Below are 15,069 nucleotides of genomic sequence, written 5' to 3'. Positions count from 1 at the left end.
TCTCTTCCATGCTTTTCAATGAGGAAAATGTGGAATTTGAATATGGTTTACTTCCTGAGTTTAAATGGAATTCACCCCAATCCTGTTGTTATGTGACAAACATGCATGTACATTGTTACTCATTTGTTTTTCCTCAGGTCTTTGAGAAGTTTACCAAAGAGTCCACATCCCTTCTAGATGAACTGGTGGTCATCAACGAGAGTGAGAAAAGCAACCAATTAGACAAAGAAAGGTATTGACTATATCTATTTTTGCTCTAAGTATCCATGATTGAGGAAAGGGAATTGAACACACAGGCCAGTAAACACATTGCTTACTTATCTTTCTCCCAGGCCACCAGATAGTAACTTCCTACCATCGCTTGATCCTGAAACAGTTCTACAAACCGGTAATTATACCAATCTTTGTGCACAAGTCATTGTTAATACAAATAGCTGAATCCAGGTAGCCTAGCTGGTAGAGCTGTGTGTTTCTAAACCAGTCTGAACTCCATTTCAGTTGAATGGTACAGGATGCAGAGATGGTGCACGCCACCAGCAGAGAAGACATTTTCCACTCTGCATAACCATTCATTAAACAGACTCCTAGTGTGCGTCCCAAAAGGCACCCTTTTGGGACGTAGACCCAGTAATTTTATTTGCAGGCCTAGTGGCGAGTAGTGTGTCACTTGAACGGTTTTACTACAGTGAAAATATTTACCCATTCAGAGGAAGGCCAGAGCAGAGCTGTCGTGAGCCCAAATGGCACCCTGTTCCCTTCATAGTGCACTATGTCTGACCAGGGCCAAGTACTGCACTATAAAGAGAATAGGGTGTTCTATGGGACATAACCCTGGAAGGCCAGCACATGCAGAGCTGTCCCAATAAAAGGAGCTTTGTCTGGTGGTTGGGGAATGGACGGTCAGCCCAACGCGTCTCTGGTACTGTGCTTCCCACAGAAGAACTCACTCTGTATGTGTCCCAAATTGCATCCTATTCCCTACATAGTGCACTACTTTTGACCAGAAACCCATGGGCCTTTGCTAAAAGTAGTGCATCATATTGAGAATAGGGTGCAATTTGGGATACTTCCTACACAACGCCTGATACTCTCTCTCTTTCTCACTCGCTCTCTGAGCGAATGTCTTGCGTAATGAAGAAGAGGGCTTGGGCTGCCCTGTCACTCTTGTTTGTGTTGTTACAGGCACAACAGACAGGCTAGGAGATACAGCGTGAGATAGAATAAGAGCATGATATAAGAACAATACTCTGTCCTATTTGTTATGTGCTATTATCGAAGAACGTACTTGGAAGGCTTTCCAGTGTAATTAATCTCTGTTTAAAGAGGTTGGGGTGCTGTTGATGTTGGTATTATGAATAAATGAATACCAATCTTTCCCCCGAAGTACTACTCCACAATAATGCACCTCTGAAATGTATATTGCAACTTAATGGCTGACAAGGAGGAACTTGCTGTCGTCTACATTCTGTACTGTAGTACACATTTCTTTCTCTCTCTGGCTGTCTGTCTCTCTCTCTCGTCTGTCTGTCTGTCTGTCTCTCTCTCTCGTCTGTCTGGCTGTCTGTCTCTCTCTCTCTCTGGCTGTCTGTCTCTCTCTCTCTCTGGCTGTCTCTCTCTCTCTCTCTCTGGCTGTCTCTGTCTCTCTCTCTGGCTGGCTCTCTCTCTCTGGCTGTCTCTCTCTGGCTCTCTCTCTCTCTGGCTCTCTCTCTCTCTGGCTCTCTCTCTCTCTGGCTCTCTCTCTCTCTGGCTCTCTCTCTCTCTGGCTCTCTCTCTCTCTGGCTCTCTCTCTCTCTGGCTCTCTCTCTCTCTGGCTGTCTCTGTCTCTCTCTCTGGCTCTCTCTCTCTCTGGCTCTCTCTCTCTCTGGCTCTCTCTCTCTCTGGCTCTCTCTCTCTCTGGCTCTCTCTCTCTCTGGCTCTCTCTCTCTCTGGCTCTCTCTCTCTCTGGCTGTCTCGCTCTCACACATATATACATATATATATATTTCTCTCACTACCATTCCCCCTATGACCATCCCCATCTCCTCTCTCCCCTTCAGGTCATGAGTTGCTGTCAGAGCTGCAGCAGCGGAGGTTTAATGGGTCAGAGGGAGGTGGTGTGGCCTGGTCCCCCATGGATGACGAGCTACTGGCCCAGCCACAGGTACAATAGAATAACTGCATTTTTCCCAGAGGGAACTTCAGTTATGGCAAGTCGGATAAGATGTAAAGATGTATAGTAAACATATAACATCAAAATTCACACATAACATACAAATACTATACAAGATAAACTATTATTTCAGGTCATGAAGCTGCTGGACTCCCTCAGGGAACAGTACACTAAGTACCAGGAGGTGTGTCGCCAACGCAGCAAACGATCCCAGCTGGAGGAGATACAGACCAAGGTCATGCAGGTACTGCACACACACTGCCCTATGATATCACAGTCTGCACACGAGCTGGTCACTGCACACACACTGCCCTATGATATCACAGTCTGCACACGAGCTGGTCACTGCACGCACACTGCCCTATGATATCACACTCTGCACACGAGCTGGTCACTGCACACACACTGCCCTATGATATCACAGTCTGCACACGAGCTGGTCACTGCACACACACTGCCCTGATATCACAGTCTGCACACGAGTTGGTCACTGCACACACACTGCCCTATGATATCACAGTCTGCACACGAGCTGGTCACTGCACACACACTGCCCTATGATATCACACTCTGCACACGAGCTGGTCACTGCACACACACTGCCCTGATATCACAGTCTGCACACGAGCTGGTCACTGCACACACACTGCCCTATGATATCACAGTCTGCACACGAGCTGGTCACTGCACACACACTGCCCTGATATCACAGTCTGCACACGAGCTGGTCACTGCACACACACTGCCCTATGATATCACAGTCTGCACACGAGCTGGTCACTGCACACACACTGCCCTGATATCACAGTCTGCACACGAGCTGGTCACTGCACACACACTGCCCTATGATATCACAGTCTGCACACGAGCTGGTCACTGCACACACACTGCCCTGATATCACAGTCTGCACACGAGCTGGTCACTGCACACACACTGCCCTGATATCACAGTCTGCACACGAGCTGGTCACTGCACACACACTGCCCTATGATATCACACTCTGCACACGAGCTGGTCACTGCACACACACTGCCCTATGATATCACAGTCTGCACACGAGCTGGTCACTGCACACACACTGCCCTATGATATCACAGTCTGCACACGAGCTGGTCACTGCACACACACTGCCCTGATATCACACTCTGCACACGAGCTGGTCACTGCACACACACTGCCCTATGATATCACAGTCTGGATACACACTGAACACACACTACACACACACCAACATACTACACACACCCAAACACACTGCACAATGCCAACATCATCAACACCTGCCTAGTGCCCTACACACACTGCCCTAACAGCACCAAAACACCAGCATGGTGAAATACTGATGCCAGGATTCAAACCAATGCAGATTACAGACATCGCACTGCCTTGACTTTAGCCCAATACCTTCAACAACAGCAGCCTAGTGACCAGACTGAGAGACACGTGAAGAATAAAGCTTCTCTTTTGCCCATTGTGTTCTGCACTTTGTCTCAGAGAGGTTTACAAGCTACACACCCACAGGATTACATGAGGACCATTTCACCAGGAGGACCCAGTGGTTGTTAGACTCAGAGGCTAGTGTAGGAGCGCCTGATTCAACATAACTTGATTTTCTTCTTCGGTGGAGTATTTCAAGCCAGTCCCCGGTGATAAATTGTCGTAGCCCTTTACACTCGTCACCATATAGGGTTTGAACATTTGGACACTGATAAGCGTCTAAATTGGAACGCAGTGACTGTACAGTGACATGCTATACATGACATCAGAGGTCAGGGTCTCTGTTTCACAGCTCTGTATGGGTTTTGACGACAGACATTCTGAACTTGAACACAACGCGTGACAAAAAGCTGCCCTCATCCCTCCCGCTAATTGGGCAACTTTTTTCACATTTTTGTGAGGGAAATGCTGTAAATTACGAGTACTCTATGTATTTTGAAAGATGATACGTTGAGGATTATAATAAATACCACTTTGATGTCATACAAGCAAGCCAAAAGTGCACCTCATATTTCCATATCATAAAACTTGTGTATACACTGAATATACCAAACATTAGGAACACCTTCCTAATATTGAGTTGCAAAACCCCCTCCACCTTTTGCCCTCAGAACAGACTCAATACATCGGGGCATGGACTCTACAAGGTGTCAAGAGCGTTCCACAGAGATGCTGGTCCATGTTGACTCCAATGCTTCCCACAGTTGTGTCAAGTTAGCTAGATGCCCTTTGGGTGGTGGACTGCTCTTGATACACGCAGGAAACTGTTGAGCATAAAAAACCCAGCAGCGTTACAGTTCTTGACACAAACTGGTGCACCTGGCACCTACTACCATACCCTGTTCAAAGGCACTTAAATATTTTGTCTTGCCAATTCACCCTTGTATCAAGGCTTAAAAATCCTTCATCCCATCTCCTCCCCTTCATCTACACTGATTTTGAAGTGGATTTAACAAGTGACATCAATAAGGAATCAGCTTTCACATGGATTCACCTGGTCAGTCTATGTCATAGAAAGAGCATGTGTTCTTAATGTTTTGTTTACTCGGTTATACAAAATCACTATGTTTGATGTTCAGTTACAAGATGACATGGTGTTATACCCAGGGTTGTCCTGAACACAAGGAGCCTGTTTGTTGTTTTGGGAAGAAAACCACGCATCAGAATGCACTCATGACTCCGTTCTATGTACACCAAAATGACCATCTGCTTCTCTGAATTGCCTTGTGAAAGCCTAACACTGTAAGATCGTATTTTATAATTTAGCTAGTCATGTTGGCAATAGAATAAGCTTTCCAATTATGCCCACCTGACCCGATTGCAATTTATGATGGACCGTTCTTGGATATTGCATAAACATCAACAGTAATTGTGTAAAGGCGGGGATGCAGGGCTGTGTGTTCCTCAATGGCACGAGAGCTCAAAAAAGCACCTCATAATTGAGTTAGAAAAGTGCATTGAAATTACTTAGGAACTGTGCACACTTTGGAGAGGTGTATGGCCACTTTAAAACACCAGTTAGACCTCTCACTCAAACGCTTGTCATTTTATTGCACCTAGCCGATGCACCTGGATACATTCATGTAAAATGCACATAAAATCAACATTGTAATGTTTGGATTCAGTCTTGTCAGGTGAACTGTTGTGTCCTCACCTTCAGTCTAATAATTGTCCCATATCTAGTGGGCCCTGGTCAAAAGTAGTGCACTTTTGACCAGGGAAAAGATAGTGATTTGAGACAAAGCCAGGATGAGCAGTCAGCACACATGGCTACATCTCAGCACACTTCCTCCTTGGCAGCTGGCACTACCTCATTTCCTGTCTGTAACCATGAAGGGAAAATGCCTTTTCTCCCATTGGCCGATAGATTTAACTCTACTTTAGCATCTAAAACAGTCGTTCTCCGTACTCCGTCATGTGCAACTGATCATTTAACCTATGTTCTTACTATTCTTCCCATATAGGCTACCACCTGTCGATTTGCCTGAAACCCTTAGGGGTACTAGTGCCCCAGGCTGAGAACCGCTGATCTAAAGATGTCCGCATTTTGAATGTTTTCCAGTGCAAAAGGAAGTTATAAGGAAGTGAACAGATCCTTAGATGTGATGTGATGTGTTCCATGGAATGGATGGATTCTATTTTAGATTCTAGATCCTAACGGAATGAGCAGTCTGTTGCTATGGGGATGAAGATGTTGTTCAGTAGGATGATGGATTAGTTTGACTAGGGGGGTTTGGCCTAGTTCTTATCTGCTGGGAGTAGAGATGTAGTGCTGTGTAGCGAGGGGGAGTAGTTTGTAAGCTGTATTTCTCCGAGCTATATAGGAGACCGGCGGGAGAATTGCTTAGCAAGGCTAAAGGATGATGCCGAAAACCTCTCTGTCAAACTCAACACACAACCATTTTATCATCCCTCTTTCAATGTTCAGTGGATTCTAACACCTCTTCTTGATCCTCCTTAAATAATGCTGTATTTGAACCAGATGTTGAATTAGGTTTATCATGTTATCCTTATCTTGTCCTGGGATGTCAGTTTCAAGTAGACACACACAGAAAACATTAGTACAATATATCGTGAACAATATTTACTTTATAGGTAACTTGGCATAATATATTGCTGTGCTAACACATGGTACACTGTTTTAACAATGAGCCTCATTATACAACATTTTAAATGCCAATACATGCTTTATATGTGTTGTCACCTGCTAGCTTTTAAGTAGTGTTACCCGATTGAAACCCACACTGATTTAAAAAAAATTAAACCAATTAGGGACCTCTGATACCTGGAAGGTATTTCATTGGTCGGCCTGGGGGAAGTGATGAAGCGTTTATCAATGATTGTGTCCAATCATGTGTTAATGGGGTCTCTCTTGTTGCTATGCAGGTTGTGAATTGGCTGGAGGGGCCTGGCACAGAGCAGCTCCGAACACAGTGGGGGATCGGAGATTCTATCAGGGCCTCCCAGGCCCTACAGCAGAAACACGAGGAGATGGAAAGCCAACACAGCGTAAGGACAGAATAAAACAACACACACTACAGACACAATAGACACAAAACAGACACAACACAACATAATACGAAACCACACAACTCAAGACACATAGTTGGCCAGAAGACACAACCCATCCAAACAGCAGAAACACAAGGAGATAGAGAGCAAACACAGCGTAAGGACACCACAGACACGATAACACCACAGACACAGCTCTGTTACACCACTCATTGTTCAGTGTTCATGCTCACAGAGAAGAGTTGTGGAGATAGATAGCTGCTAGTTCTCTCTCGTGCTCTCTGCAGTAGAAGTACATGTCTGGAGTGTCTTGAAGATCCCAATAATTAGGTCACTGAATATAATTATGGATTTAGATTGTTAGGACGAATGTGTTAGCTGCCAGGAGACTGTAGTGAAGGCACTTGGCAGAAGACATAGTGTTCTGTAACTGCTTTTCATAGATCAGTACTCTCTGGGCTGAGAAGCGGGGACAAAGCGGTACTAGACTAAAACTATGGAATAAAACTGATGTAGGTAAACCATTGACGTAAATAAGGTACAATGTTTACATCTGGAAAAGGTTTGTGTGATTTCACTAACAAAATAACAGCTGGCATTAGTATTTTCCTGCTCAATCACCAGAGGCAGTCCAGGCCAGGAAGTGACTGCAGCAGCAACAGCTGTGGGGTGTAACTAATGTCTCTCCTGGCTGGGTTTATATCAAAGACCCTGATGAATCATTGCTCTGGGCTGGAGCGTGCCCTGTTGACCGGAACAGAGAAAGCTAGCCAGGGTGAATGGAAGGCTAAAGCCAGAGCGAGGTCAAAGCTAAGATTGACGATTAGGCTAGAGACAGAGACACACCGGCAGAGAGCGACACCAACACCGGCAGAGAGCGACACCCACACCGGCAGAGAGCGACACCCACACCGGCAGAGAGCGACACCAACACCGGCAGAGAGCGACACCAACACCGGCAGAGAGCGACACCAACACCGGCAGAGAGCGACACCCACACCGGCAGAGAGCGACACCCACACCGGCAGAGAGCGACACCCACACCGGCAGAGAGCGACACCCACACCGGCAGAGAGCGACACCCACACCGGCAGAGAGCGACACCCACACCGGCAGAGAGCGACACCCACACCGGCAGAGAGCGACACCCACACCGGCAGAGAGCGACACCCACACTGGCAGAGAGCGACACCCACACCGGCAGAGAGCGACACCCACACCGGCAGAAAGAGAGAGCCTTGTTGTGGTGTTATATCCCACAGCCTTCAGCAGGTGGAGCTATTGATCAGAAATGTTAAGTGTTCTCTAAGTAATAATGACAGTACAAAAGCATTCAACTCAATTACTGTACACAGTAGGTCTGAACTGAACATTAACAGCTGTCATACAGAACCAATTTGTATGGTTAGTATACAGTATTAGCACAACCTTCTGTGTTTGCTGGTATGAATTGTGACTCCACAAAATAAGTTCCCTCACAGGAAAATAAGTTATTTGTTTTGTAGTGTCTGACTCTTCTGCTCTGTAATAACGCATGTGTTATTGGTTGTGTATATACATGATTGCTTGCTGTGTATGATAATGTGTTATTGGTTGTGTATATACAGGATTGCTTGCTGTGTATGATAATGTGTTATTGGTTGTGTATATACAGGATTGCTTGCTGTGTATGATAATGTGTTATTGGTTGTGTATATATATACATGATTGCTTGCTGTGTATGATAATGTGTTATTGGTTGTGTATATATACATGATTGCTTGCTGTGTATGATAATGTGTTATTGGTTGTGTATATATACATGATTGCTTGCTGTGTATGATAATGTCTTATTGGTTGTGTATATACAAGATTGCTTGCTGTGTATGATAATGTCTTATTGGTTGTTTATTTCCTGGAATGGTTTGCAGTGTAATAATGTGTGTGTTATTGGTTGTGTATCCACAGGAGTGGTTTGCTGTGTACGTGGAGCTGAACCAGCAGATAGCAGCGTTGCTGAGTGCTGGAGACGAGGAGGACCTAGTGGAGCTGAAGGGTCTACAGCAGCAGCTCAGTGATGTCTGTTACAGACAGGCCAGCCAACTGGAGTCCAGGCAGAACGTACTGCAGTCAGCACACGAGTTCCACGGCACCGCGCAGGATGTATGTTTCATGGATGAATTCATTGATTGATTGAATTTATTTGATAATAGCAAAATACCTCAAGAGCGACAGTGATTCTTACTCTAAATCACCAAGTCAGTACCTAGGGCCAGTCCCTTGACATTTGTGTACTGTAGATCGATATGTGAAAGCAATATGGCAACAATCAGATGGCAAGATGGAGCTACCACCACCCATATTGCTTACACTTATCAAGTCCTCCAATCTACATAAGGGCCTAGGGGTGAAGGAGTGGGGGTTGATTTGGGATTCAATCATAACAATATAGACTAACTGTATGGACTACAGCTTTGTGTTGCCTTTGTACTAACGCCCCAGTTTACCCTCCCAGCTGTCCCAGCAACTGGATGGTCTACTGGGCATGCTCTGTGCAGACGTGGCCCCCACTGACGGGGCTGCCATCCAACAAACACTCAAACACCTCGAGGAGAAACTCAAGAGTGTTGGTAAGTACTATACTATTCATTTTTGTAATGTTATTATTAATTTATCATTATTTTTAAAAGAAACAAACTCTGTCTTATTTACAGTTGAAGTCGGAAGTTTACATACACCTTAGCCAAATACATTTAAACTCAGTTTTTCACAATTCCTGACATTTAATCCTAGTAAAAATTCCCTGTCTTAGGTCAGTTAGGATCACCACTTTATTTTAAGAATGTGATATGTCAGAATAATAGTAGAGAGAATGATTTATTTCAGCTTTTATTTATTTCATCACATTCCCAGTGGGTCAGAAGTTTACATACACTCAATTAGTATTTGGTAGCATTGCCTTTAAATTGTTTAACTTGGGTCAAATGTTTCGGGTAGCCTTCTACAAGCTTCCCACAATAAGTTGGGTGAATTTTGGCCCATTCCTCCTGACAGAGTTGGTGTAACTGAGTCAGGTTTGTAGGCCTCCTTGCTCGCACACGCTTTTTCAGTTCTGCCCACAAATTTTCTATAGGATTGAGGTCAGGGCTTTGTGATGGCCACTCCAATACCTTGACTTTGTTGTCCTTAAGCCATTTTGCCACAACTTTGGAAGTATGCTTGGGGTCATTGTCCCTTTGGAAGACCCATTTGCGACCAAGATTTAACTTCCTGACTGATGTCTTGAGATGTTGCTTTAATATATCCATATCATTTTCCTCCCTCATGATGCCATCTATTTTGTGAAGTGCACCAGTCCCTCCTGCAGCAAAGCACCCCCACAACATGATGCTGCCACCCTCGTGCTTCACGGTTGGGATGGTGTTCTTTGGCTTGCAAGCATCCCCCTTTTTCCTCCAAACAAAACGATGGTCGTTATGGCCAAACAGTTCTATTTTTGTTTCATCAGACCAGAGGACATTTCTCCAAAAAGTACGATCTTTGTCCCCATGTGCAGTTGCAAACCATAGTCTGTCTTTTTTTTATGACGGTTTTGGAGCAGTGGCTTCTTCCTTGCTGAGCGGCCTTTCGGGTTATGCCGATATTGGACTCGTTTTACTGTGGATATAGATACTTTTGTACCTGTTTCCTCCAGCATCTTCACAAGGTCCTTTGCTGTTGTTCTGGGATTGATTTGCACTTTTCGCACCAAAGTACGTTCATCTCTAGGAGACAGAACGAGTCTCCTTCCTGAGCGGTATGATGGCTGCGTGGTCCCATGGTGTTTATACTTGCGTACTATTGTTTGTACAGATGAACGTGGTACCTTCAGGCATTTGGAAATTGCTCCCAAGGATGAACCAGACTTGTGGAGGTCTACCAGTTTTTTTTCTGAGGTCTTGGCTGTTTTCTTTTGATTTTCCCTTGATGTCAAGCAAAGAGGCACTGAGTTTGAAGGTAGGCCTTGAAATACATCCACAGGTACACTTCCAATTGACTCAAATTATGTCAATTAGCCTATCAGAAGCTTCTAAAGCCATGACATAATTTTCTGGAATTTTCCAAGCTGTTTAAAGGCACAGTCAACTTAGTGTATGTAAACTTCTGACCCACTGGAATTGTGAGAATGTGAGTTATAAGTGAAATAATCTGTCTGTAAACAATTGTTGGAAACGTGACCTGTGTCATGCACAAAGTAGATGTCCTAACCGACAAACTATCGTTTGTTAACAAGAAATTTGTGGAGTGGTTGAAAAACGAGTTTTAATGACTCCAACCTAAGTGTATGTAAACTTCCAACTTCAACTGTAGATGGATAACTGCAAGAATAAGATTTGGTTAGAATATTTTATAACTATCAGTAGTGTTAGTTTGGTTATTGAGGAATATTCTCTGCTGTGATGCTCTGTCCAGAGGGATCCCTGGCAGGCCTGAGGGAGAAAGGTCAGGTCGTGATGGATCAGATGTCCAACCAGACAACCTGGTCCTATGGGAAGGACGTGCCCATTGAGAACAAAGAAAACATTGATCATATCCAAGGAGTTATGGAGGACATGCAACTCCGGAAACAAAGGTTTGCCCAGCTGTCTTTTTTCCTGAGCGGGCAGGGCTGCAGCTGCTCCAGATAATGCTGAAGTTGTTTACAAAGCTTCCACGAGTCAGACAATTTCTGGAATATCATAGAATTTTGGCTGTTGCCATGGATATTGACATGGAAATGACCATTGTCATGTTTTAAGAGTGTTTTGGTTCTGTCTAGATGTGAAGACATGGTGGATGTGAGGAGACTGAAGATGCTTCAGATGGTCCAGCTTTTCAAGTGTGAGGAAGATGCATCACAGGTCAGTCTATGGACCTTCCCTTCTTCATCTCTGTCAGTCTGTTTGTTAGTTTAATCTTTGGTTCTGGGTTGCATATTTCAACATGTCACTGATGTGTTGTATTGTTATTATTGACATATTGTTTTTGTTGTTAAGAAGACCTTGTAAACCTCATACCTGTGTTGATTCCCAGGCGGTGGAGTGGCTTGGTGAGCTGCTGGATGCTCTCCTGAAGACCCACATCAGGCTCGGGGACGATGCACAGGAAACCAAAGCACTGCTGGAGAAACACAAGAAATTTGTGGATGTTGCACAGGTACTGATCTCTCGTGGCAAGCTGTTGACATACATGTACAGAACACAACCCTGAACACATTAACACAACCCTGATCATCTCCCTCTCTCTCTGTGTTTCAGAGCACCTATGACTACGGCCGTCAGCTGCTTCAGGCCACGGTGGTGTTGTGTCAGTCTCTACGCTGCACCACGCGCTCCTCTGGTGACACCCTGCCACGCCTCAACCGGGTCTGGAAACAGTTCACTGTCACCTCTGAGGAGAGGGTTCATCGGCTGGAAATGGCATGCTCTTTCCACACCGCAGCTGAGAAGGTGGGTGGAGAATGGACAATAGTTACTGTGTAAAGAATGAGACACCAAGAAAAGGCTTTTTCGAGTCTATGGAAAACCTATGGGTTGTGGGGTTTCATGACAGAAGGTAGTGATGACAGGCAACACCCAATCCAACATTTTAGGTAAACAATTAGCAACTGAACTCCAGAGCAGCCTCTTTAATGATCAGTGTTGTAGTGAGTCCAGTCTCGAGACCATATATTGAGTGTCTCGGTCTTGTCTCTGTGTTGGACACATTTTTACTTAGTCTTGACTCGTCTCGGACAATGAGGACTCGTCATGTCTTCCCGAGAGCAGCCAAGACCAGCGGAGTAAAAGACTCATAATTATCAGCTCCCATTCAGTCAGCCATAAAACCACTTTGCCAGGCCAAACAACCACACTCCTTTCATGACACTGTCTTATTATCAACTATTAAAACCTGGGCGTCCTACTTTACTGGTAACATTACTGTCCTTTACTTTCATTGAAAAATATCCAAAACTTTGTTGCGCTCATCGAAATTTCCTTTGATTCGCTGGTAGGGAAGAGTGGGGGAAATTGTTTGAAAGTTGCGCTCACTAGGCTATTATTAAGGGGAGACCGGGGAAGTTGTAACATATTTTGTATTTTTATCTATTATAGACCTGTTTGGGTTAGTGATGTTTGTGGCTCTCTGTTTGTGGCTCTCTGTTTTCACCATTCTGAATGTCTAAAGAATCCATATGTTGTTCTGAAATATGAACACAACACTGTCTTCTCCATCCCAGGTGCTGGTCCAAGCCAGCCCAGAGCAGGGTGATCTCCCAGTGGAGGTGGAGCAGGAGACCTATGAGGAGGTGGAGACAGTGGGGAAGGCTCTATTGGACAGACTCACTGTCCCTGTTATATTCCCAGATGGGTAAGAAACAGAGGACAGGTCACACTAAAACCTGCATGACTTTAGTGACTCCCTGAAACTTGTCATGGTGCGGATTAACGTCAATGCTGGTAAAGTTATTTCCAATTTACTCCTCAAGTACCAAACTTAATTTACACTGGCAACTGATGTTATCCATCCACTATAACCATTTATCAATGTAGAGTGTACATGAAGATGTTTGAAGATCTAATGATGCATGCCACTTTAAGAGGAGAGCTGATGCCTTGTTGTTGATTCCTTCCCTCCGCTATGTCCCCCTTTAGGAGTGAGCAGTACTTCGGCAGCCCAGGAGACATGGCGTCCTCTGCTGTACACATCCGGGACAAGATGAAGCTGGTGGAGGACAGGAAACTGACTCTGCACGAGGAAGATGAAGATGAAGAAGACGTTGAGCAGCTACAGTATGATCAGATACATGACCAGAACAAAGAACTACAAGAAGATGAGGAACTACAAGATGACCAGGAACTACAAGAAGTGGACAAAGAACTACAAGATGGAGAGGAACTGGAACTGGAGACGAACACTCAGAAAAGCTAATGGAGCACCTTGAACAGCTAACCTAGTCCCAGATCAGTTTGTGCTGTCTCGACAAATCCTATGGCCATTGGCGTGACAATCATAGGAGTTTACAAGACCGCATATACAGATCTGGGACCAGGCTACAGAGCAGCAGCAGCCAGCAGTCCACCAGAGATTCAGGACAGGAAAGAACACCTCTGACATTTGTCATCATGTCAACACAGCGCCTGACCATAACGTGCTCCAGAACTAAAATCCTGTCAATCACCCGGTGTGACTGCATTCCTTCCATCTGTTGTACTCTGCCTCGCCAAGCCATATTAACTTACTAAGAGCAGTTAAAGATAGAATATGGTTCTGAGATCAACTTACATTGCTTACCGCACATGACATGGAGATGAGGGGAGGAAACAAAAATGAAGAGGCTGAAAGCACTGACTGTAGTGAAATGGACTATTTCCCTTAAAGCTTTACCTTGCCTGTCGCTTGTCCCTCTTAAGTCGCGTTCACACTGCACGTAGCCCAGGGCTAGTTTTCAACCAGGGTTAAGGTTTGCCCTGGGCTAAGAACATGTAGTGGGAAAAGCCCTTAAGACAGTTGACTCGAGCTTTTACATGGTGCTACTAAACCTTCTAGAATGTACAGAAAGCAAAGCATCATCTATCTCTCCTTTTACCTTACAGGTGCTGTAGAGTTTCTAGGCCGGTCTCTTTGTCAGACTGCCTTGTTTGACTATAAGCAATGTATTTTATATTTTCCCACTGTTGTTTTTCTTCCCCCGCAATACCTTCACGTGTAAAAAGATGTCAGTAATGTAAATTCATTCTGAAGGCGTTTGAATAAGGCACTAACTGCCCAGCCGACTGTTTCCGGTGTAGACAGACTGTTGTATATTGCGCAGATGGATGGGTGCCGTCAACCAGATTTTAAGACATTTAGGCTGTGTTACTTGTATGCATCAAGGTACAATGTAAGATCAGAGCTTTGTTATAAACCTAGATTAGAGTGGTAGATCCAGGGCTTTGTTTTTATTAATAAAATGTGATTTGGAAAATTATGCTTCATCTCTTCATAGTTGTCATTCTAATGTATACATAAAGTACATATGCCTTTTGCATTGTGAGGCATGCTATTGAAATATTAATTCTATATTTATTTTGTTTTGTATATTGGTATTTTACATATCAGTGAAAGTCATAATGCTTGTTGTTTTTAGGTTTGCGAGGCTTATCATATATTTCTTGAAAATTGGGGTCCTGTGAAATAAACAAGCAAACATTTGAAAGATTTCTTGGAGAGAATGTAATTATTTGACCATTGTCTTGTAAGACTATGCTTAAAACATATCATGCTTAACATTATATTCTACACAAAGGCTTATTTTACAGAATAACTTAACTTTACCAGTTGTCAGATTGAATAGGATATTTGAGGGCTTTCAAAAAAGCTGCCAAGCATTCAAAAATCATCAAGGTGTGTGTAGTCAGTGCAGTAGCAGTATGAGAATAGGCAAAATTCA

The 15,069-nt window shown here is 44.3% G+C and overlaps 1 protein-coding gene across 3 annotated transcripts in view; it reads left to right on the top strand.

Moving 5' to 3' along the window:
• Positions 1-14,835, top strand: part of LOC120058362 (SEC14 domain and spectrin repeat-containing protein 1) — a 32,437-nt gene extending 17,602 nt beyond the window's left edge. The window contains exons 8-20 of one of the 3 annotated variants that reach the window (XM_039006971.1): positions 138-232; positions 333-388; positions 2,037-2,140; positions 2,283-2,384; positions 6,534-6,656; positions 8,607-8,801; positions 9,154-9,268; positions 11,091-11,250; positions 11,437-11,518; positions 11,691-11,813; positions 11,915-12,106; positions 12,877-13,007; positions 13,292-14,835. In XM_039006971.1, the coding sequence (XP_038862899.1) occupies positions 138-232; positions 333-388; positions 2,037-2,140; positions 2,283-2,384; positions 6,534-6,656; positions 8,607-8,801; positions 9,154-9,268; positions 11,091-11,250; positions 11,437-11,518; positions 11,691-11,813; positions 11,915-12,106; positions 12,877-13,007; positions 13,292-13,568 (1,755 nt within the window). In that variant the 3' untranslated portion in view covers positions 13,569-14,835. Of the gene's footprint in view, positions 1-137; positions 233-332; positions 389-2,036; positions 2,141-2,282; positions 2,394-6,533; positions 6,657-7,309; positions 7,953-8,606; positions 8,802-9,153; positions 9,269-11,090; positions 11,251-11,436; positions 11,519-11,690; positions 11,814-11,914; positions 12,107-12,876; positions 13,008-13,291 lie in introns of those variants that run through there. The other 2 variants (XM_039006970.1, XM_039006972.1) reach the window with 2 other exon arrangements.
• Positions 14,836-15,069: the final 234 nt, after the last annotated feature.

This window comes from Salvelinus namaycush, chromosome 13, assembly GCF_016432855.1.
Source record: "Salvelinus namaycush isolate Seneca chromosome 13, SaNama_1.0, whole genome shotgun sequence".
In the NCBI taxonomy this organism is placed as follows: Eukaryota; Metazoa; Chordata; class Actinopteri; order Salmoniformes; family Salmonidae; genus Salvelinus; species Salvelinus namaycush.
Note: the sequence above shows the minus strand (reverse complement) of the source record. Positions and strands in the feature narration are given on the sequence as shown.